At 44.3% G+C, this 15,763-nt stretch overlaps 1 protein-coding gene across 1 annotated transcript; it reads right to left on the bottom strand.

Annotated features, from left to right (window-relative positions):
• Positions 1-9,135: 9,135 nt before the first annotated feature.
• LOC103703007 (uncharacterized protein HI_0077) lies at positions 9,136-13,103 on the bottom strand. The gene is made up of 7 exons (XM_008785689.4): positions 12,530-13,103; positions 12,207-12,448; positions 10,538-10,634; positions 10,141-10,324; positions 9,954-10,035; positions 9,840-9,885; positions 9,136-9,752 (listed from the first exon to the last, which is right to left on the bottom strand). Exons 1-7 carry the CDS (start codon positions 12,938-12,940, stop codon positions 9,690-9,692), a joined length of 1,125 nt encoding a protein of 374 aa, XP_008783911.2. The 5' UTR covers positions 12,941-13,103; the 3' UTR covers positions 9,136-9,689.
• Between the last annotated feature and the right edge of the window lie 2,660 nt (positions 13,104-15,763).

Consider the following 15,763-nt stretch of genomic DNA (forward strand, 5'->3'; position numbering starts at 1 on the left):
CTGTCTTGCGTTCTTTCCAAGAGAGGAGGAGAGGAGAGGAGAGGAGAAATAGAACAAGAAAGGTTGTAGAAAGAAGGAGAGAGAGAAAGTGACCGGCACCGGACATGGAGGCGGAGAGAGAACTAATTAACAAAGACCGAAGGCCGCCCTCACGTGAGGACAGTGATGCGGTCGCCGCGGCTTGCACTGGATTCTTGGGAGATCTCCAGTGAGATTGAAATATTCAATTAATAATCGAACCAGTGATACGGAATTATAGAAAACTCCGTGAATTCTTGCGGGCAGATGGCATTAGTGCGTCTGTCCAAAAAAAAAAAAAAAAATATTATGCTAGCACAAAATGCAGCAGTATAAAAAAATTTTTGATGTATCAAAATATCAATATACTATCTATACCAACTATCAGTACTGAATTAGTATGGTATATTATGGTATATTCGATACCATCATATTTACATCGGTATTGCTAATAGGGCTGTCAACGGGCCGAGCTGCTCGGGCTCGGCTCGGTAAAAGCCCGGCTCGAGCTCGGCTCGTTAGTCAAACGAGCCCGAGCCCGAGCCCAAAATGAGGCCCGCTTAAATCTGAGCCCGAGCTCGAGCCCGAGCAGCTCGCGAGCCCAAAAGAGGGCTCCAAAATCGAATTAGATTGGTTTAGGTTCGGACTTAGCCCGTTAACCCAAACCCAATCCGTTAATCCTTCCCTCCCACCTCCTCTTTCTTTTTTTATTTTTTCTTCTCCTTTCTTCTGGGTTTCTCCAGAAGCGTCCGGGTGTCCCTCCCCTCCTCCCCTTCGGGTGTCCCTCCCCTCTCGCCTTCCTCCACCGCCGCCGATGCTTCGCTGCCTCCCTCCGCCGCCGATGCCGAGCTCGGTTCCGGAGGTTTCGATCGGAGACTGGATAGGGTTGTCCCTCCCCCTCTTTCTTCTCCGTTTCTCCCTCTCTCTTTTCCCCTCTTTGACGACTCCTCCACCGGCGATGGCGGCGAGACTGCGACAGAGGAGGGGAGTCTCTCGCATGGGAGGATCGGGCCGCGGCCGGCGACGCCCGCGGCCGAGCCCGCGGCGCCTGTGGCGTCCTCGGCCGTGCCTGCGGCCGAAGCCCGTGCCGACGGTGCTCGCGGCCGAAGCCGACGGCCGCCGCATGCGACGAGGTGAGTCATTCTTCTCTCTTTTTTTTATTTCTTTCTTTCTATCCTTCTTTCTTCTCTTCTTCTTCTTTGCTTTCTTTCCTTCCTTCATTCTTCTCCGACGAACCGCCGGAACCGAGCTCGGCTGGCGGCTGCTCGTTCTTCTCTCCGACGGTCGACGGAGACAGGGACGAGGATGGGGATGGGGCGGGCTCGAGCTCGGGCTCGGGCTCAGGCTCGGGCAAACGAGCTTCACGAGCCCAAGCCCGAGCCCAAGCTGTGCCGCCCGAGCCCGAGCCCGAGCCCAATACTGGGCTCGGTACCGAGCCCGAGCCCGAGCCGGAGAGTTGGTGAAACAAGCCGAGAGGCTCGGCTCGTTAACAGCCCTAATTGCTAACCATATAGCTTAAAAAAATTATCTACATTTTTTTATTTATTTTTTTCCTCATCAAATTTTGCTTATATTAAAAAATTATTATTACAAAAAAATGATAAGAATCTTATATTTTTAAAATTCTACAGGTGCCATTATAACTTATAATTAACCTACTGAAACTGAAATTATTAATCGCCCTGTTGCAACAATCGCTATTTGCTTCCAAAGTATCACTTTAAATTTGTTATATTAAAAAACTCTAAAATTTTTATCAATTTTTAATCAAAATTATCATGTTCAGTCTGCAAACTGCATGAATCAAAATTAATCTTTTTTTTCCCAGTGGCATGCAGTTAAGACTTGGATAACAATATCAAGGATAGAAGTCCTACTACATGATAATATAAATAATACTTGTGTTTACTGAGTTCGGTACCATATGGATTTCCTTTTCTTTTTTTTTTTTTGAAGAATGTGCATGGTGATTATTCATTTATCTCTATTTAACATATCTAATTTGGCTTGAAATGCAATTCAATTAAAAATCAAATGGATTGTCTCTAGTTTGACCGTATAGGCACTGATTTTTTTTTGCGGCAAAAATGCGAATGCAGAGATTTCAGTTTGGACTTCAGGCAAGCTATTTTCATTTGGGAACTAATACCCCCTGGATTGCTTGAAATATTATGATATCTCATCTTATTAGCATAGAGGTAGAGTCTCCCTTGCAACAATCCCATATAAATCTCTCAGACTAGAAGGCTATGTTTCCCAAGGATACTGATTCGGGATTTTCACCCCGGCACCAGCCCACACACCGGCCGAGCAGGGAAAGCGACTGCGTCCCTCCCGAGGTATTGTCCGCTTTGGGCAGGCCCCGTGGGCGCGGAGCTCGCACGGGGTGCGCACCCACCTGCAGGCGCGGAGCTCGTACAGGGGGCTTGGGCGACCCTCACGGTTTTGTCCTATAAAAGGCGCCTCGTGAGGAAAGGTTTTAGGCCTCCTCATTATAAGGCACAGACCTTTCCGCTGATTAGCCGATGTGGGACTAAACTGGAAACCCCATCCCATAACACAGCCCCTCCAGCGGGAAGGTCTGTGCGTGGCCGGGTCCCTTCCTCTAGCGCCATTTGATGCGGGGTTTTCACCCCGGCACCAGCCCACACACCGGCCGAGCAGGGAAAGCGACTGCGTCCCTCCCGAGGTATTGTCCGCTCTGGGCAGGCCCCGTGGGCGCGGAGCTCGTACGGAGTGCGCACCCACCTGCAGGCGCGGAGCTCGTACAGAGGGCTTGGGCGACCCTCACGGTTTTGTCCTATAAAAGGCGCCTCGTGAGGAAAGGTTTTAGGCCTTCTCATTATAAGGCACAGACCTTTCCGCTGATTAGCCGATGTGGGACTAAACTGGGAACCCCATCCCACAACATAGCCCCCCCAGCGGAAAGGTCTGTGCGTGGCCGGGGCCCTTCCTCTAGCGTCATCTGATGCGGGGGTTTCACCCCGGCACCAGCCCACACACCGGCCGAGCAGGGAAAGCGACTGCGTCCCTCCCGAGGTATTGTCCGCTCTGGGCAGGCCCCGTGGGCGCGGAGCTCGCACGGGGTGCGCACCCACCTGCAGGCACGGAGCTCGTACAGGGGACTTGGGCGACCCTCACGGTTTTGTCCTATAAAAGGCGCCTCGTGAGGAAAAGTTTTAGGCCTCCTCATTATAAGGCACAGACCTTTCCGCTGATTAGCCGATGTGGGACTAAACTGTGAACCCCATCCCACAACACAGCCCCCCCCAGCGGGAAGGTCTGTGCGTGGCCGGGTCCCTTCCTCTAGCGCCATCTGATGCGGGGTTTTCACCCCGGCACCAGCCCACACACCGGCCAAGCAGGGAAAGCGACTGCGTCCCTCCCGAGGTATTGTCCGCTCTGGGCAGGCCCCGTGGGCGCGGAGCTCGTACAGGGGGCTTGGGCGACCCTCACGATTTTGTCCTATAAAAGGCGTCTCGTGAGGAAAGGTTTTAGGCCTCCTCATTATAAGGCACAGACCTTTCCGCTGATTAGCCGATGTGGGACTAAACTGGGAATCCCATCCCACAACACAGCCCCCCCCAGCGGGAAGGTCTGTGTGTGGCCGGGTCCCTTCCTCTAGCGCCATCTGATGCGGGGTTTTCACCCCGGCACCAGCCCACACACCGGCCGAGCAGGGAAAGCGACTGCGTCCCTCCCGAGGTATTGTCCGCTCTGGGCAGGCCCCGTGGGCGCGGAGCTCGCACGGGGTGCGCACCCACCTGCAGGCGCGGAGCTCGTACAGGGGGCTTGGGCGACCCTCACGGTTTTGTCCTATAAAAGGCGCCTCGTGAGGAAAGGTTTTAGGCCTCCTCATTATAAGGCACAGACCTTTCCACTGATTAGCCGATGTGGGACTAAACTGGGAACCCCATCCCACAACACAGCCCCCCCAGCAGGAAGGTCTGTGCGTGGCCGGGTCCCTTCCTCTAGCGCCATCTGATGCGGGGTTTTCACCCCGGCACCAGCCCACACACCGGCCGAGCAGGGAAAGCGACTGCGTCCCTCCCGAGGTATTGTCCGCTCTGGGCAGGCCCCATGGGCGCGGAGCTCGCACGGGGTGCGCACCCACCTGCAGGCGCGGAGCTCGTACAGGGGGCTTGGGCGACCCTCACGGTTTTGTCCTATAAAAGGCGCCTCGTGAGGAAAGGTTTTAGGCCTCCTTATTATAAGGCACAGACATTTCCGCTGATTAGCCGATGTGGGACTAAACTGGGAACCCCATCCCACAACAGATACTACCCAGAAATCGATCCACAATAGACGATTTAGAAGTCTGACTTTATAGAAAATGCCCCGAAAGAACTAAACTCTTCTGCCAATGCGCCTTAAAAGAAGCTGGATTTCTGCCAGAATAAAAAAAGAAGCTTGAACAGACGCTATGAGAAATGGTACGAAAGTGATGTTATAAGACACACAAACACATATACATATATCGAGAGAGAGAGCAGAATAAAAAAGAAACTCATCCAGCTGCATAAATATGCATTAAATTGTTTTCATTCTCATGGACTGGGCAAGCTAACAAGGGTGTTCTTGTAGGCAAACCAATTGGGTTTTGGTCCAAGATAGCAAGCCTTGCTTGTCTCCATATCAAAGCTGAATGCCATGCAATCGATGCTGAATAAGAAGACATTGCCACCCTCATGGGCAATAGGTTTTGCTACGCGCAGCCAGCGACCAACGATCCTCGAAGGAATTTTCTTTTTCAGGTGCATCTTGGGATGCATGGCAGCAAACAGCCCAAAGTTACGTTTAACAATGAACTCAATCCCAACGGAATGCATCCTGGACCAAGAGAGTTCGTTCATAATCCATAGACGAATCGCCCCATCCTTGATCGTCGTATAACTCAGCTTCCCATCCCATTCTCCAATCTGCCCTTTCCCATTCGCATCGGTATCAGAAGGCAATGGAAGAAGGCCACTGCACTGTTCTTTGGGATCAAACCATAGCACATTAGCTCCAAATTTCCAGTACAAAGCTCCCATTAGAGTCACCGTCCTTCCTTCCAGCAAAATCTTACCATCCAATATAATTTTCTCTCTGGATACTTCCCACGAGCCTGTCTCTGATGATAAAACTTCAAACCTGTATTCCGTGACTGGATTGTAAATGTCAAAGGATGCTGAGAAATCATCTACACTGAAGGGCACCACCAGCTTATAACCTGCTGCAAGCTCCTTCGCATCAACTATACCAGTCCGAGGCCAGAAGGATGGCACACTCCAGAATGCTTTGGTTTTGGCACGAGTCGCCAATCTTTCAACACCGGATTCCCCACATATAAATCGAGCTGCCAATCCTCCACTGCATTCACTACGTATAAATCTGAGTCGCGCTCGTTGGAGCACACAACGCCAAGGATTCCATTGCATGAGGCGACCACCATCCGCAGCCCCCTCTTGAACTGGTCGGACAGGCAGGGGAAGCCAACGGACCTTTGGCCACCATAGATTCGGAAAGCCCTGATCCCTTCCACCTTGAAGAGAAGGCAAGGGGAAGCACACGCCCGTTGGAATTGGAGATGGATGAAGTTGGGGTTGCTCGATATTGAATCATGCCGGTTCTTTGATACACACTTAAATCTGGACAAAGCTTTTGCGGGAAGCCGAGGGAGAATGCTGAACAGGATGATATCTTCATCAAGGCATACTCTTTTGAGCTGCTTCATCGTTTTCTGCAAGGAAGAAAAGCATGCATCTAATATTAAATAATTATTTTATAATTTTTAATCGAAATATATACTCTATTATAGATTGATCTGTTTTGACACAAATAAAATGCAAGACTATCCATTGAAAACCACAAAATATAATAAAATAAAAATACAAAAAGATGGAAAACATTTTAGAACGAGCATTCCTTCTTACGTAGAGGCTCAGGATGTTCAGAACCACGGATCCTCCCTTAGTGACGATATACCAGTCATCGAGAGTTTATTTTACTCTTTCTAATAAGCTAACAATTCCACTATGCCGACTTTTAAGAGAATTATTCCTAATAGTCTTCCACAAGAAAGATATAGTCTTTAGTTTAACTTGTATAACTTGACAAAAACAAAAGAAAAACAAAGAAATAGATGTTATCAGAAAATTTTTTAGTGTTTTATATTATAGGTGGCCCTAATTATTAAAAAAAATTGTTATTGTCGCTGTCTGGATTTAATCAACACAAAGTAAAATTTAAGATTGTGCCATACTAAAACTTTGAATATGCAACGTACCTATGGAATATAGAATGGGATGAGTACTTTGAGACAAGCTTGCTGCTCTTCAAAGAAATCCAATTCCTTCTCTTTTATGGTGCCACGGCATTTTTCTTCCGGCATCTTATAAATAGAGTTACAATCTAGCATAATTCCACTTATGCTGAGCCTTCCAAATCATCTCTCGTTTACTATTTGTAAGCAATAAAAGGAAATTTCCGTATGGTGCAAATAAATGATCATTAACGTTTCTACTAAAGAGGCTGCTTGATTTGTTAATTTTATCAAAATAACTCATTCAAATTTATTCAATTTTGGATAGATTAAATATTTTTTAAAAAAGTATGCGTTATAGGTGAGAGGTCAAATTGATTTTGATTGATATAGTATGTTATAAAGAATCAGCATTCATAAAATCCTAATAGGAGCTAAATTTAACGAAAGATTAGTACAAAATAGGATAAACTGAATCAATTCTATCTTATAAAATCTAAAATTCGTTTTTTCAATTTTCTAAAGAGAAATCTAGTTGGAATTTTTTTCGAAAAAGGATGAGTGGATACTCTATTACCACTTGTGTTACACATTCCATTGGATTGGTGAAGAAAAAAATTTAAAAAAAAATATCTCGTCTTTCTCTCCCTCTTCTCAGAACGCCCACTGCACCGGACTTGTTGCGGGCAGCCGCTCCACCTCCTCCTCTACTGCTTTCATGGATGGTGATGGATTTGCTCATAGATGATCATAAGCGTCGGAGGATGGTTGATCTTAATTCGTCTATCCTATATAGCCGTTTTTTCTTTATTCCTTCCCACCAAGAACTTGACGGCTTTGTTTCGCTCATGCCAGCAGTGAAAAATTTGGGCCAGGGCGCCGATGAGCGTAATGGCAACGAAAAATCCGCTCTGTCGCCTCCAACCTGAATGGTTTATGCGACGTGATATCTTAAAATTTAAAAAATATTTAAATTAGGTTGGAGATGGCGAGGAGTTTGGTTTCATGGAGAAGTCCAGGACGGGTCGGAGATTCCTATCTTCGTGTCTTTTGTTCTTTTAACTTGGTTTGCAAAATGTAAATTTACTTTAATTATTTTATTTGGATGAGTGCAATAGATATATTTTTTTTTCTCGTATCATTTTTTTTTTCTTGATTTGGGCAGGTTATATATGAAATGTCGTTTCTATTAAAAAAGAAAAAAAAAAGCATAAGCCATTAAAATAGGCAAATCGCATGCACATACGTGTCCTTCACGTTGCCATGACAAAATATGGCATGATATTGGTGGACAAATGCCTACTTCCCGTTTGTGACCTTTTCTTTGAAGTTTTTATGGATAAATCAACTTGCATCTTATACAAAACAATAAAATTGCCTTGAGCCTCAACATAGGAGAAGATCAAACAGACAAATGGTACATGGGAGAAGATCAAACAGACAAATGGTACAGGTTTTTGCTCACAAAAATTTATTAAAATAAATTTAAAATAATCAAGTTTTCCAACAAAACAATGACAGACATATATTGTCTTAACAGCAATATCTTCCATTAATCTTTCGTACAATTACCACTCAACGATAGGTTAAAGAGAAAACTTGTACTTGTCTAGTACTAACAAAGTATCTAGAACTAATATAAAACAGAGGCAGGAAGGATGGATGCACGACAGCAACAACCTATCATTGTCATCGAACCAAGCAGCCGGCACTCGCACTCGCAGCACATTGTCTCCTCTTCTACCTTATCATCCTTCTTTTCCTCTCCTAGGCAATTAAGCAATTTGCTTCTCAAACCTTTGTTTCTTTTCTTTGGACTTTAAACTAACTTGTTCTACATCTACGTTATTACCCTTCTTTAACTCTCCTAGGACGTTAGTTTATTTTCTTTGGACTTAGACTACTTGTTCTCCTTGCGGTGCCTTTGCTTCCCGTGAAGAGTAGGTTTATAGTCAGAGAAGAACTGAGGTAGAGCATGGAGCCGTAGAGCCAGAGCCCAAAGGAGCCAGGCTGCCAGAGGTATAGCATAAGTTTATAGCTTTTTGCTGCGGGCGATGGGATTGAGACGGGCGGACGGCGACACCAGATGCCCTCATCTTCCCATGTCTTATTAAGGTAGCCATTGCTCTGACTCTGCAACTGAGATTTACTGGAAATATGGAGTCTGGGCGGGGACCTTTTTTTGGGCCGGAGCCTTAGGCAACCATCTAGGTTTGGGCTGGCCCTGGGTGTAGAGAGCAGTGTGGGAGATGGAAGATGGAAATGAGCGACGACACAAGATGACACCATTGGAAACAACAAAATAAAATAAAATGAACTCTACACGAGGTGGAAACAAAGCGTAATGGCCAAACTTCTATCAGTCAATTGCCGTGGCTGCATACTCTGACATGCAAATTTGCATCATGCGAACTACTGCAATGCAAATTTTAACATGTCCTATAATAAGTTCTTTTTCCCTAAGAATGATAATAATGTTGCTACATTGCCTCGGCAACATCTTCAATTCTTCATTGGAAAACAGGCCCTGTTTGAAGGAAAAAAATTGTTTTTATTGGTATTCAGCATGGTGGATGAAAAGGTCATTGAAAAGCAATAGTTTTCTGACATTAATTACAGCTAACCATCATAAGACTTTGTCTTTTTTTTATAATAGAATTTTTTTTTTTTTTTGGATAAAGATATAATAGAAATTTGTTCCCACAAATACTCCATAAGATGTTGGCTGCAAAGGATGTTGATCTGACAGCAAGCAACTAGTCATGCGCTGACAGTTTACTTAATACCAATTCACCAACTACCACCATGTCAAATGCAAAATCTGCATTTTTTTAAAAAAAAAGAACAAAATCTGCATTAACAGTGCCAGAAGGGGGAAAAAAGAGAGGATTTCTTGTTAAAAGCCTGAGGAAGACCATATGCATCACAATGATAGCATGCTGAAAGTTGAGACCAACCCTCATCAAGAAAAACATGAATTGGCAACCACCCCAATGCATCACATCTACCTAAATGAGGTTCTCACATACCAGAGGTACAGAGAGTCTAAAATTACAGTCAGCTGTGGAGACCATTTCTAAGCCTGCTCTCCATCTGAAATTAATTCACCTGTTTTTGGCAGTGAGATGTCTTTTCCCTAGCCACAGAAGAGACAGTAGGGATGCAATCCTCTATGCTACTGGATGGAATGAGAATTCATAGAATTCCTATCCAAAGATCTTTTATGCACTTAAAACACTACCCATATTGAAGTGTAAATTTTGCACAAGCAAGTGTTGCCACAGGAATGACTTCTATCTTGATTTGCACAGAATATCAAACTGGTGGAGAGGCAAACTTTTTGCAGGATGGTAACCCATATTTTTTTTGTACATCAGGATGGTAACTCATTGGATGACGCTTTCACAAGTCATGAATGGAGAAAAGACTAGCCATTCAAACTTGAGTTCTCTCTCTCCATGGCAATGATGCTGGCCAGCCTATCATGAACCTGTCACAGAACCACCATGCCCCTTGAGCATATATTATTATCAAATATAGAACATGTGTGATGAAAGTTCTAGTTGCCTAAACCAACCTCGGAAAGATCACTCTTGGCCCCCCATTTAGGTGTACCACCATACCTGCATCAGAAACAAAATATTGTTTACAAGTAGAACTACATATTAATCCTTAACCAATTACAATTTACCAGTCACGTGGAATTCCAGCTTCATCCCGAGCTGAATAGTTGAATGGGCCCTTCAACTCCACATTATACTCCTTCAACAAGTCTACAAGGTTGTAAATATTATGTGAGAACACTGTAAAAGAAAGTTCGTTGTGTGGAAAAGCATCCACAAATAAAGGTAGCATTTGTAAATAAAGGTGGCATTTGCCTTTAAAAGCAGCACAAGGAATTCGACCCATCTTCTGACAGACTAGGTTGAACCAGTACACACCAACTGCAACATGTGCAACTTCTTCCTCGGCAATCTTTGCCACAATGTTAGATGTTCTGTGATCCCCAAAACCGACCAACTTCTGCACCAGCCTAGGTCCAGCATCAAGGCCTCTAGCCTCCTGAAAGGGTTCTAAATATAATCAATCATCCCATACAAGACCAAATTAAACATATGCAAATCTCTTGGTAATTCAGTTGAAAACAACATGAATCAAGCAATGGAAACATAAGATAAGCCAAGCTTAGTTACTCAAAAAACAACAGCTATTCAGTATTCTTTTTTCTTATCAAGTGAAAATACATACACCCAATCTCAGAAAGTGGGGAACCACCTGCACTAAAGGGATCACTGCCAAGCGTGCAGCAACATCTCCAGAGGATTTCTCACACTCCCTCCACAGAAGATTATGAGCAGGCATATCCCCATAGCTGAAGAAAGAGATATTAAGAACAATCGTAAGCTTTCTAAATTATACGACAAACTGAAATTGATGACAATTTTCCAGGATGCTGCCTTGCGAGGGCTTCTCCCCCTTCCATAATGCAACCATCATAGCAAGATTGTCCTTTTGCAGACTAAAGAACCCAGAAAAATCAACATCCAAGAAATATTCTATTTAAATTTGTATAAGCATGTTGACAACCAGTGTACTTGAAGGTAGCATTTGATGCAAAAGAAATGCAACTCTTCTTGGAACAAAAATTACAGAAGATAACACTGAAGATTATCCAATCAAATATTAATTAAAAAAGATCAACAAGTTAGTGTGCTCTGAAAGAACCGAAAGTTTAATGTACAAGAAGGCATAGATCTTCGTACAAACATCCTGGATTCATTTTTACCAAGAGAATACTGTCTCATTTATTCTAGCTGGGCAGGATTCAAGATGGCAATATCTGATTAAGAATGGTAATCTTCCTTTAGGATGTCACCATCCGCAATGATATCATGATTAAATAATATGTCCTTGGCCACTTACTTCATCAAAACAGTTTTTAACCCGACTGCTGAAAAATAATGATATGTTGGTCTTCTCAATGATTTCTACCATCAAAAGATTTTTTTTAAAGAAGAAATGACTTATTTCTTAGCATATTTCCCTTATGATGCCTTAAGAACAAAGTTCTTCATCATACACATTGCTAAAATCACTGAGCCATCAAACAAAAGCATGCACAAGAACCACAAATTGAATGCTTTAAGGGAAATGAGAAGATAATGTTCAAAACAGCTCAAGGAACGTCACAAACTGGTTATAGTGTGCATGTGGTGAGCTCATGTCTCTGTTGAATTCATTTCTGCAACTCATTTGCTTTTTCTTACTTGACTATATGAAACATTAAGACAAATACAAAGAATAAGTACACATATCCAAATTAAGATTCACAAAAAACAAATGAGGAGAACTCCTCTTTATATGCAAGGATAGACATGAAAAACTATTGATGAAAAAGATGGCTATTTCATTTTGACACTGCAACCTTTAATGCCCCAATGCCTATCAATTCTCCACACCTGCAGCAGATGCATTGCGGATCAATGGTAAGTATAGATGTAGTAAGAAGACTAAACAGGACCATTTTTGCCTCAGCCTTCAAGCCACTCAACTCTTTGAAACCATATGCTAATATCCATCTGCACTTATTATCAACTGTTCAAATTCTAACAAGAGAGGGGATTATATTCTCTCGTTCTTGTTGGTTACATTATTAGAATTTATTTGCATGATAGAGAAAAGTTTCAGTCACCTAATATCCATTTAAATATAAAAAGAACAACGAACGAGGACTAAGATATCTACTTGTATTCGATTTAAACAAATTAGTCATGTCCAATAACAAGCTACTGCAAATGCTTTCTTAATTCAACATTATCCAGTATCTTCAAAGGTTTCAAGGAATACAACGACAATACTAACGGTGTCTTGAAAGACAATCGCCTGAACTTTATTACTTGTAAAATTACCAAAGAAAATAACACAGGCCAATTAGTTTTCCTACCTGAAGCCAAGCTCAGCTAGCCTCTGCGAGCACCACGCGAAGTGCCGGCTCTCGTCATCGGCCACCCGAGCAAAGTCAGAGAAGAACTCGTCCCCTAGGGCCTCATGGAAGGGGGAGAAACGCGCCACCGTGTCCCACGCCAAGTCTATCGCGTTCAGCTCCACATGCGCCAGATTGTGGAGCATATAAGAATTGAGCGGCAGGCCCAAGCTCTTATGCGCAGGTATCTCCTTCGGCGAGACCTGCGCCAAAAGGATCCTCACTTATTCGATGAAATCCCTCAATAAAAATAGAACAGGAGAGGACAAAAAAAGATGAGGTACCAAAATAGGCCTATCCGGCCGGGCGGGACGGTCGGGCGGCCGAGCGACTCCAACGGGGAGGCCATGAAGGCGCCACCGGGAGTAGGCGAGGTGGGAGAGACTCGACTTGGCGAGGGGGTCGGGGGTGGAGAGGACGAGGGCGGCGCACTCGGCGAGGGAGGCGGCGGAGGCGGTCGGGTCGTCGTCGAGGCGGGTGAGGTCGGTGGGTTGGCAGGGGCCGTCGGGGCCCCAGGTGCGGCGCTCGTTGGCTGGGGCCTCGCGCCAGCTCTGGAGGCCGGACCAGAGGCGGGGGGTTGGCTGCGGCGAAAATGAATCGAATGCCCACCTCGTCGTACCGACCCGTGATGGGGGGAGGCGGATGGGAGGAGAGGAGAGACGGGGGGCCAGCAGCACCCGTCGTACCGCAAACATTCTGCGTTCAGATAGGTTTTGGATAGGTGAGGTGAGGGAGTCTCCTCACCATGGTTATGGCCTTAGAAGGTCATGTACTTCCTCGACTACTTGCTGCCGCTACAAACATTTCACGAATTGCTGTGGTTGGCTTACGGGGCGGGAGTATTGTACAATATTCTGTGGGACTATAATGGAACAATAACGGCTTGGACAGGAAGCTTAGGTGTCCTTTCCCCTAATATTCTATAGATTTCAGAACGGTTCCCGTGGCGCATCGATTAATGCACGGAGGAGCAACAGAAATCATTAGAAATTGTTGGATGGGACGTTGAACGGCCTACACGCAAGGAACAAAAACCACAGTAGAAAAACAATACTTGTTGCAACTAATTTCTTTGTCAAGGTCGGTGGTTGCTCGATTTACTTTGAGATAAGTGGGAACTAAAAAAAAAACGAAAAGAATAAAAATTAGTCCCCTTCAAAATTAGCTAATTTGTGAAAAATCTGCTTATCGAAAAGTTTCTTAAGAGTGATCATCTTTTAGTAGAAAATCATATGAGCGAATGATAAATACAAACCACAGCTCGGAAAGCATTAAGGCCAGATCAACCCAAAAATGCATTACGGATAGAAAGGACCTAAACCACCAAAAAATCCAATCTTACAGTACTGTCTCAAAACTCTTGTCCTGTAGTGATCGGTAAATTAATCGCACCTTCCACGAGGACAAAATGACCTGAGAAGCCGATCAGAGGTGAGTTAATTTTATGCAGTTGCTCGAGAGGTAACTTCATTCGTCGAAAGGCATCATAAAATAACATGTTGGCCGAACTTCCATTATTAACTAAAATTTTCTTTACATCATAATTTACAATTGTAAAAAAAATAACTACAAAATCATCATGAGGAGTTTGTACGTCTCCCAAGTTGGTATCAGAGAAAGAGATGGCATCTCTATCTCTAGTGCGCTCTCTTCGGAACAGCTCATGCCTCCTGCACAGCTCGTTCGTTCGAGGTGCTTGGAACCTCGCCAGTACCACTAGCATTTGTGTTGATAACTCCCACTATCGGGCAGCTGTCGATCGGTTCCGAGGGAGGTTGATCCAAGACAAGCTCTTCTCGATCACACCAAGCATGTACATACCGATCCAACCGTCCATGTCGGATGAGTACCTCAATTTCATCCTCGAGTTGGATGCACTTTTCGGTATTATGTTCATGATCTCGGTGGAATCGCCAATACTTTTTTTTAATCTCTTTTATTCATTGATACCTTCAATCGATATGGAGGCTGCAAATAGCCTCGACCCTCAATCCCCATAAGGATTTGTGTCCTCTGTGTAGTGAGAGGAGTATACCTCTCAAAACTTTTGTGGAGAACTCTTCAGCCAGCATGAACTCTTTACTTCACGAGATGAATTGCTCCTCGGCGTACCCCGTTCTTCTTATATCCTTTTGCCTCCTCTATCGGGTCTTCTCCCAACCGACTCATGATGGGAGACCATAGCTTCCTCTGCACTGGTATATTTTTCTGCCCATGCCAACATCTCGGCGAAGTTTGCGGAGAAGCGCTTCTCCAAGGAGAGAAGGAAACGAGACGGTCTTAAACCACCCTTCATTGCTAACATTGCAATCAACTAAATAAAGTCACAGACTTCCAACGTCGCTGCATTAAAGTGGTTGACGTAATCCCTAAGAGACTCCTTCCCTCTGCTTAACATCGAGCAATGCATCGAAACCACGATGTTGTCTTCGACTGGTGATGAAGTGTGCCATGAAGAGACATCCAAGCTGCTTGAAAGAATCATTCGATCCGGGCTAAAGCCCTAAGAACTAGAATCAAGCTACTTTGCAAAAAGTAACAGAAAAAGCTTTGCAAAAGTCATTTCAGAAAATGCATCCATGAAGTTCAAAAGTTGATGTCTCGAGGTCACATATGCGAGTTGATCAATCCTCGAAAGTGAAGAGCTGCCTTTAGGACAAGCCTTATTTAGGTCGGTGTAATCAATACAAACTCGCCATTTTCCATTAGCTTTTTAGATAAGTACAACATTGCCAACGAGTTAGGATCATTCACTTCACGTACAAAGTCGGTCTCTAAAAGTTTGTCTACTTCTTGGTTTATGACTTGTTGTCGTTCCATGGCAAAGATTCTTTTTTTTGCCGCACAAATCGATATGGTGGGTTCACAATGAGCTTGAGAACAAGTCAGTGGCCGACCAGACGAAAACATTAGCATTAGTGCAGAAAAAGTTGATCACTTAGCTTGATTTTCTACATTTAGGTCCGAGCCGATCTGCATAGTTCAATGAAATTCCTCTTCCCTCAAAGGGACCTGCACCAACTCTTTAGCTGGCTCACCTCGTTGTTCTTTCAGCTCATCTTTCGTGTCCAACTCTTCAATAGGCAATGTTTCCACCGGTTTCCTTTAAGAGTAGCCATGTAGCATTGGTGACGTCCGAGGTGCTTGGAACCTCAGCAGTACTGCCAGCAATTGTGTTGATGACTTCTGTTGTCGGACGGTTGTCAATTGGCTTTGGAGAAAGTTGGAGCTGCTTCGAAGAGACAATGTAAGAGGGATGTCATCTCTTTCTCTGACACCGACCTCAGAGGAGTATACATTCCTCATGATGATGCTACAATTATTTCTCTTACAATCGCATATTGTGATATAAAGATAATTCTAGCTGATAATAGAAGTTCTGCCGACGTGTTATTTTATAATGTCTTCCAACGAATGAAGTTACCTACTGAGCAACTGCATAAAGTCAACTCACCTCTAGTCAACTTCTCAGATGATTCTATCTCATGGAATGTGCGATTAATTTATCGATCATTATA

The sequence above is a fragment of the Phoenix dactylifera genome, chromosome 8, assembly GCF_009389715.1.
Source record: "Phoenix dactylifera cultivar Barhee BC4 chromosome 8, palm_55x_up_171113_PBpolish2nd_filt_p, whole genome shotgun sequence".
NCBI classification, from domain to species: Eukaryota; Viridiplantae; Streptophyta; class Magnoliopsida; order Arecales; family Arecaceae; genus Phoenix; species Phoenix dactylifera.

Bases quoted from the DNA above. Each gene is read 5' to 3' on its own strand.
- LOC103703007 (XM_008785689.4), bottom strand. From the start codon at position 12,940: ATGTTTGCGGTACGACGGGTGCTGCTGGCCCCCCGTCTCTCCTCTCCT. The intron at 12,449-12,529 runs GTACCTCATCTT...CTTTTGGCGCAG, and splicing joins GGCCGGATAGGCCTATTTTG to GTCTCGCCGAAGGAGATACC. The intron at 9,753-9,839 runs GTTGGTTTAGGC...GTTCTGTGACAG, and splicing joins CCAAGAGTGATCTTTCCGAG to GTTCATGATAGGCTGGCCAG.